An 8,741-nucleotide genomic window follows, 5' to 3' on the forward strand; every position below is an offset into this window, starting at 1 on the left:
GGAGGCTACAAAAAGTTTCTGCTTGCTTCACTGAAGAGTGACAGACCTCTTAAAACTAGAATCTGTGGGCTTTGCTCACAAGCAGCTAATGGAGTTAGCTGCAGGAGCAATGGAAAAGGACCCATGGAATTTTATTACTGCGTTATCAATGTTTTTTTCCTATACATTCAAGAAGTGTTTTTGCTGAATATTCACACCCGTCTAAGAAAAGATGCAACAATACTTCTGAAACAAGTCTTGAAACCACCAGTTCTAAACTGTGTTTTATTTCCAACAATTAGCCATTACAGTATCTGAAGCAAGAAGTGTCCAAAATAAATAGCGGAAGATGAAGCATCAGAATACTACCGCCTTCGCTACTGCTGTGGCCCCCTTAATGTTTCTTGCTTTTCGACCTTCACTCTTCAGATTCTCCAGGCCTACGGATATCATCAATCTTCAGAATCATTCTAACAACCTGAGTCGCCAGAGAGATCTGCTGTTTCTTACCAATCAGGGTTTCAATAACATGCTGCTGCTTCATATCTGCCAAAAAGAAGCAGAAGAGTTAGATACCCTCCTCAAATCTAGATATAACATTTAACCTCAGATAGTAATTTCCATGTAGCTTTAAAGAATGTTTCAGAATTGTTACTCTTGGCCACCATAGCTGACAAACAAATCTGTACAAACTAGAGTTCTGTCTGGGTTCTTACCAAAGATCTTAGAACATTAAGATTCAAACTCTTTTCCCAACTAAGTCTTCCCCAGTTGTAGCTTTTCATCTTTCTGCATTATATTTTAAGAGTACAGTTTCCATATACAAATATTAGAAGCATCCTAAAGGCTACACAACCACTAAAGAAGTGGAAGTTCAAATGCCGTAAAGCAGAAACACCTAATCAAAGAAGGCTTATGAATTTACATAAACACAGTGCCTTACATTGTGTTCCAAAATTTACCACCTCTTCTGAAAAAAGCAACAGACTAGGAGTATGAAAAGCTTATGTCCAGATGAAAGTAAGTTTTCATACATTGGTTTCTTAGTCTCCACATGCTTGTCACAGATCTATATATGCACATGTACTGGTGTGAACAACACTACCTAAAGACATTTCCAACCTTTTATTTACTTCTTCACAAGCCACTTCTCAAAACAACTGTTTGCAGGGCTGTGGTGTAAAGTGGATCACTAAAACTGCAGTATTTAAAACACAGCCTGCTCTTGCCTCACAGTGAGTAACACTTATTCCTGTACCACAAGGTCAGCCAACATCTTCAACTGATCTTGCCACCAAATAAAGGTTTTCAAGCAATTATACATTTTCTGCCTAGTAGACATGCACATATCCCTCCACCTGCATTACCATTTATTATGGCACGAGTTTGTAACTGAAGTGATGCACAGGTTTCAAAAATAAAAGGGGGGCGCTGAGAGGCAAAATAGTAAGCGTTTTGATCTTCTGAGAAAGAAAACCCTGTTACGATCCTCCTTCGCCACAGTGCAGTTCTTACCATTTGTTCCTTTCTGCAAACAATCAATGCCGAGGGCAGGATTATTTTCTTTCACTTGCCTAGCCCGCACTTCGGTCATAGTCTGTATTGGATTCATACCGCTGTTCTCCGCAAGTGCCATGGGAATTACCTCCAGGGCATCTGCAAAAGCTCTCATGGCATACTGTTCCAAAGATGGGCACTAGGGGAAAAGACATTTAAATTCATACACCTATAAACTTCAATGTTAGCAAAAGCAGATTTTCACACTAGCTATACAATATATACATGATATGCAGATTTTCTTGGGAATATGCATCTCAATAACCGAACGAATGTCTTTGGATGGTAACTACTTGCAAATTAAAACAATTTTAAACTGCTCTTATCATAAAAAGAAAAAGGTACTTGTAATGATTTTTACAGAGAGGAGAAGGAACACTTTTAACATTGGTTATCAGCACATGTCAGAAGTTCCATAATGTGCACTTTCTGGAATCTCTTAAGATGGACTTAAGCCTTATTTACCCTTCATAAATTAAGGAAAGTTGTTAACTGTTCCCTTCTTACCTTATCTGCTGCTTCACTGACTGCCAAGGCACAAGAGATTTCAGCTGCACCACCACCATACACAATACGATTATCACGAACAAGATTCCGGATTACACACAATGCATCATGAAGAGATCGCTTTGCTTCTTCAATAATCTGGAATTACAGAATAGCATGTATTTTACAATATACACAATGGAAGGCTATGGAGATGTGTTTCCTAATACAGAAATGGAAACTGCAAATAAACTGTAGGATCTTTTCATGGTTCTAATGCAGTTCTACTGCTGCTATGTTATACTATTTCAAAATACAAAATGTTAGACACGCAGTGGCAGAGAAGGAATAAAAAAAATACACACCTTTTCAATGTTATTTGTTAAATCTATAAATTGAAATGACAAAAACTTACATGATCACGTTTTCAATCTTGCATATTTCCAAGACACAAAACACTTAAATTTAAATGCCAACATTTTCACACTGCAATTTATGTCAACTCCCAACTTCAAAAGATGTAGAAGGATTTAACAAGTTATGCTAACCTTTAAAGCAGTATTTATTAAAGAACTCTTCAGACTAGGGGTTATGTTCTTTTCTCTCTAAGGATTTTCAATCAAAGTAGGACTTGACCTATACTAAATATAGTTTAACACTAACAGTACAACCAAGAACCAGGTTAAGTACATAAGCATTTAAAATAGTCTCATTCTGGGGGCGATGGTGGTGGTGGTGGGGGTTTAGTTTGGGTTTCTTTTTTTTTTAACTGGACTAAATCAGAAGTGACATACCTAGGTCTGTAATAAAACCAAATCTTTCAAAAATGCTAGTATGTTTTTACGCATAAAAGTGACCCTCCAATGAGAAAAAAACCCCCAACAAATCAGAGCATCCACAGGTAAAATTATTTCTCTATTTATGAACTATATGGTCTAACAGTGAGAAAACAAAGTTACCATTCAAAAACAAAGGATCTGAATCTAACAAGCTACTTCTAACACAGTCACGACTGCCTACAACCCTCCCCTGCTTCTATTTGTCCACACTGCAAGCATAATTTAGACAAAACCAAGAAGAGTCAATATGCTTTTGAAGGAAACTACACATTCTGCAACTTACGTATCAAACACTCATAACAAACTAAGCATCTCACCATTTTATTTCCTCCTCTAATGAAAATGGTCACAGCTCTGGAATTCTGGCACTGTTCAATGACAAGCATTCTGTCCTTCGTTGTTCCAAAGGAGATCTCTCGGACAATACCCGCAAAACCCAGTTTCTCTGCCGTGAGTTCACAGAAGCGAGGAACAATGCGTCCTCCAGTTGCAATGGCGATTAACTGAAATTAAGCAACCATCAGTTATTTTGAGAAGATTTTTCCATTATGTTTTTTGTAACATAAAACTAGCGGAAGAGAATCTGTCAAATGCCTACTCCAAAACATTATCTTCCCATCACTTTAAAGTATTTCAGGCAATGCCTTGTTTCTGCAGACAGCGAGACTAAAGCAGAAACATTCCTAGCCACATAAAACTTTTAACGAGCAATATGCATACACTCCAGTTATAAACCATAGTCCCATTCATTGTACGTTCTTCCCACAGACCCCAACGATTTTTCTCCAATACCCACCCACACATGATTACGCAGTTCCACCCAGAAAGCCTGAACTTTTAATTGGTACAGCGTATTACTTAACACATGTTTGAGAACTGGTACAAAGCCCAATTTTAGAAGATTTTACTTACTTCTATTTCAGGTCCACCAACCCAACGAACAGCAGGCAGGTCATTCTGGAGCAGCAAGTGATTTGCCTCATCATCAAAACCCCACTGGCAAATAGCAAGGTTTGCACCAGTGTCTTTTATCTGAAAGCAACACACAATGTCAATCTTCTGATCAGAGCTAACACAGGAATGAAAAACAATTTCATGATTTTAATTCTCCTCATTTTTGCAAAACATAAGTCTGAAGAAGAACCATCTGGCATACATAGAGATCAAAGTCAATTTCAAACCAGGGTGGTATCTCTTTCTTACATAAACTTAACTTTTATTCATAGCCTTACAATCACTTGTATGTTGCCTCCTATCAGGATTATTAGCTCATTTCCAGAAATAAATCCATGCACTACACTACTTTGTGTAAAGGCTATGAAAAACATAGAAAACAGAGAAATAATCTTAAAGACTACCTGTTTCACCATCTCTTCAAACTTCTCCTTTTCATATTTCTGCAGTGCCTTGTAATCTTCGACAGATGCGACATCAAGCTTATGCTTGGTTTTAGGCTTAGGTGGTTCGAACGGACAAGTAAGGATTGCAATTTTAGCATCTTTAAGCTCCTGTACAATTAAAAAAAAAAAAAAAAGTTAAGTTTTGACCTCAGTAACACCTCTTTCTTATATTTGCAAAACATAGACATATCTTTAATAACACAGGGACAGGAAGGAACATGAAGATCATCTGACTTATTCTAAAGTGAAACTAACTATACCCAAGTAATTCCATCAAAAGTCTCTATAGCCTACTGTCCTGGCTTTGGCTGGGATAGAGTTGATTTTCTTTCTAGTACCTGGTATAGTGTTATGGTTTGGGTTCAGTATGAGAAGAATGTTGATAACACACTGCTGTTTTCAGTTGTTGCCAAGTAGCGTTTAGACCAAGTCAAGGGTTTTTCAGCTTCTCATGCCCAGCCAGCAAGAAGGCTGGAGGGGACACAGCCAGGGCAGCTGACCCAAACTGGCCAAAGGGGTATTCCATACCATGGGACGTCATGCCCAGTATATAAACTGGGGGGAGTTGGCCTGGGGGGGACCGCCGCTTGGGAACTAACTGGGCATCAGTCGGTGAGTGGTGAGCAATAGCATTGTGCATCACTTGTTTTGTATATTCCAATCCTTTTATTATTACTATTTTATTATTGTTATTATTATTATCGTTATTATTTTCTTCGTTTCTATTCTATTAAACTGTTCTTATCTCAATCCACAAGTTTTATTCCCCTGCCCCGATTCTCTCCCCCATCCCACTGGGTGGGGGGAAAGTGAGTGAGCGGCTGTGTGGTGCTTAAACCACGACACCCACTTAGAACAAATTCCACAGCTTCAAGACACTGTTTAAGCCCTTAATCTTTACCAGTGATGTCTTTTTATAGTTTAATGTTTAAAAAAAACGAAACACAAAAAACCCCCAGAAAAAAACCTTCAGTGAAACCATTATTTGCCCTATCCACCATGACCAGTGAGAATACTACATACTTGTCATCATAGCCACCTTTTATGTACTACATGACTGAAATTTTCTACTAGGCTTCCTTTTTCTAGGATAAACCATGTCACCTACTAGGAAAATATTTTAGAATAGTAGAAATTTTAAATTGCCTCCATCTTTCTTGAAGTATGCTGCACAAAGACTTAGAGACCTTACCTACACCAAGTATAATAGGAGGACAGCTTCTGGGGCGTTCAAAACAGGACAACATGGCAACTCAAAGTTTAAGAAGCATTTCCTGATGCTGAGTTGCATTAAGAATCTAAAACATATTACTATGGATGATCATTTGTGCTTTTGCATAGAACTCTGCACCTGTCCTCACTTAGTTGTACAGTAATTCCCCCCGCCCGCATTTCTCAAGATTGTTGTAAATTCTAACTCGGTCTCTTCCAACATGAAGAATTTAATGCTCCTCTCCCCCTTCTCTGTTAATGTATGAGTGAAAACCCAAGCCAAACCACAACACTGTTTAAATACTTAAGAAATGCTACAACAGCATTTGAACTGGGTTAGACAATCTTATTTAAGCTATCACAGATGAGACATGCACACAGGGACATCACTTACTTTAGGCATCTGTGGATGACTGAAATCTTTGTCCACAATCACTCCTTTAACCAGCTGTGTATCTTCCAGTCTACCTCCCACTTTGCCTTGTACTTTGATCAGCTCAAAATCAACATCTTTACGTTCCATATCTGCTACTGTCAGCACAGCATTTACAGCAATTTCTGCCATTTGTCTGTGACAACGGTTAACTCTAGGTTTAAAAAAAATACAGTAAGGTTGCACTACATTTCCACAATTTGGAAGAAAAAAGTGATTCTATCAATCTCAAACACAAAAAAGTATCATTATAGCTAACAACTTTTATATGCTCCATTAAAAGAGGGAGTCCTGCTTGTTTGTTCACTGAAATAAAACGTGCTACATATGGCAGAAAACAGAACATGCAATATGGTTTGTCTAAGTAGTCTTTGTGGACATAGTCTCAAGATACAGATTTGAAACAAGTGAGGAGAATTAACTACTAAGAAACATTCAAGTCACAGAAACCACTGTTAAGACAGCTCTGCAAAGGAAGCCCTTACAATGTCTGAATTTATATACTACACATAGAACCTATAATAAAAAATGCACTTATGGAACTACCCTACAAAAATTTTTTAAAGGAAAAAACAAAACCAAAATAAACCTTTGAAATATAGCACTATTATTTTTAAAAGGTTTGCATTACTCTTGGAATTTGCTATGATGCAGAAATCTGGAACTAACAGGTTAGAATGAAATTGATTTTGCAGCTGTTTAACCTCATGGAATTGACTCTTTAGAGAAAAAGGATTCACAGTTTCTTACCCTGAGACATGAGTCAATTGAGAAATTAGCCAAAATCAAACATTAAAGAGCCTTCAGCAGCCACTCCAGTAACACAAACAATTCAATAATTCATCAAAACACCAGGATTTCTCCCTTCGGCTCAAGTATTTTTAAGGGAAACTTAAATATTCTTCTGAAGTTTTTGTGACTTACACTTTAGAGCCTAGCGTTGTCTTTGCTGTCTGGATCAGAGGTTCTATGTTCTGTGGATCAACTGTAAAGCTGTCACTGATTTTGTCTAGATGCTCAATTGCAATGCGGGCTGCCTGCTCGTAACCATCTGCTATTCTGATAGGGTGAATACCACGATCTAGTAATTGCTCAGCCTGCTCCAATAATGCTCCAGCCAGAACTATAAGACAAAATTTCAAAACAACATGTACACTTCCACAGATTGAAGCATCGTTTTTAATGCATTATCAAAAGATTAAGAAGTATGACTTCTGATTTTTTTCTGTAACATTTTCACAGTTCAAGGTTTCTTAAATGACAAAATAACAATAAACAACCCCCTGCTTGCTATGCTTGGAAAGAAAACTGCATTATGTTGGACCAAAAAGAAGCACAGGCACAAAGGCCGGACAGGTAGAAGATTATGAAGAAAATTATGCAGAAAAATTTTGAAAGTACAAAGAGGAGTCTCAACGCTAACTTAAAATGTAGCCATACTTCGAAAAGACACAAAGACATCTTCTGGATTAAAAGACTCCTAATACAAAAACTGACAAGAATGCCGAAGCAATAAATACTCTAAAAACATGCTACAGAAAAACTACTGTTACTTCACACAAAATTTCTTAAAATAGCTGAAGAAGCGTGATTTTAAAGCTGGAAAAGCCAAGTTAAATTTAAAATCTGTTCTTACCAACGACTCCAGTAGTTCCATCGCCAATCTCATCATCTTGAGATTTAGACAGCTCCACCATAAGTTTGGCTATCTGGTGATCCACATCCATCATATTCAGGATGGTAGCACCATCATTTGTCACAGTCACCTCACCATCTTTGTCCACCATCATTTTATCCAAGCCTAAAAAAATATATTCAAAGCATGAAGCAAAATCTAGAAAATCCGAAAAAAAAAAAATTACTGAGAAAGAACCATTAAAATTATATTTCATTATTACCATTGGGCCCAAGGGATGTTCTCAGAGTACTTGCTACAGCCTTTGCTGCCATTATGTGAGACTATAAAACAAAGGTGAAATAAGTTAAATCATTACCACGCATCCCCAAATCGTAATATTAAGCTAAGAAAAATACAGGGGAAAAAAAGCTAACGCAAATATTGCAATTTAACTGACAACAGCCAATTATGACTAGAAAAAAAAAACCCAAATCAACACATACGTAGCGCTTTTATGCCAGAAACACTTCCCGTGCCTTTTCTTGCACAGCTTGCACTTGCACCGCTAAAGCACGCAAAAGCCGAGCAGCTAAAATGACAGCCCCGAGGTTTAAAGCAGGGAAGCAACAAAAGCAAGCAACGCTAGAAGGACAAACCAGTATAATTTCGCTCCACTCTTCCGCCAGTTATTTAAATCCCACGCATTCACACGCGGCCGCCTCCTCGCCCAGCCACGGCCTTTTCTTGGGAACAACGACCGAGCTTCAGGCCCGACACGGGGCAGAAGAGAAGGGCAGGGACCCTCTCAGCCCAACAGGCTCCATCCTCCCGCCGAGGCCTAACGGCGCCCGCTCCCAACGGCAGCGTGGCGTGGCGTGGCGCGGCCCGGCCCGCCCGCCCGCGGACGGACCGGCGGCCCCTCGCTCACCTTGAGCGCCTCAAGCCCCATGAGGCGCGTCTTGCGCTCCTGGTCCTTGAGGATGAGGAAGGGCCGCCCATACTCATCGAACGCCAGAGTCCCCATGGCCGACATGACTGCCGCTGTCTCCCACACACCGGGCGAGCACGAGCCGGATACTGCCGCGCCCGCCGCGCCGTGACGCCAGCGCGCTCGCCCGCGCAGGGCTCCGCGCCTGCGCGGAAGGCAGCCCGCGCGACACATTTCGCGAGCGGGACTTATGTGGCGCCTCCAGCGGACCTTTCTGGAAGCGCCCGGC

The 8,741-nt window shown here is 39.7% G+C and overlaps 1 protein-coding gene across 1 annotated transcript; it reads right to left on the reverse strand.

Moving 5' to 3' along the window:
* Positions 1 to 237: 237 nt before the first annotated feature.
* Positions 238 to 8,640, reverse strand: CCT5 (chaperonin containing TCP1 subunit 5). The gene is made up of 11 exons (XM_052781778.1): positions 8,453 to 8,640; positions 7,805 to 7,865; positions 7,543 to 7,707; positions 6,831 to 7,029; positions 5,868 to 6,060; positions 4,220 to 4,369; positions 3,774 to 3,893; positions 3,179 to 3,364; positions 2,044 to 2,181; positions 1,495 to 1,675; positions 238 to 525 (listed from the first exon to the last, which is right to left on the reverse strand). The coding sequence occupies exons 1-11, from the start codon at positions 8,555 to 8,557 to the stop codon at positions 398 to 400; spliced, it is 1,626 nt and encodes a 541-aa protein (XP_052637738.1). The 5' UTR covers positions 8,558 to 8,640; the 3' UTR covers positions 238 to 397.
* Between the last annotated feature and the right edge of the window lie 101 nt (positions 8,641 to 8,741).

Source organism: Harpia harpyja, chromosome 1 (genome assembly GCF_026419915.1).
Source record: "Harpia harpyja isolate bHarHar1 chromosome 1, bHarHar1 primary haplotype, whole genome shotgun sequence".
Lineage (NCBI taxonomy): Eukaryota > Metazoa > Chordata > Aves > Accipitriformes > Accipitridae > Harpia > Harpia harpyja.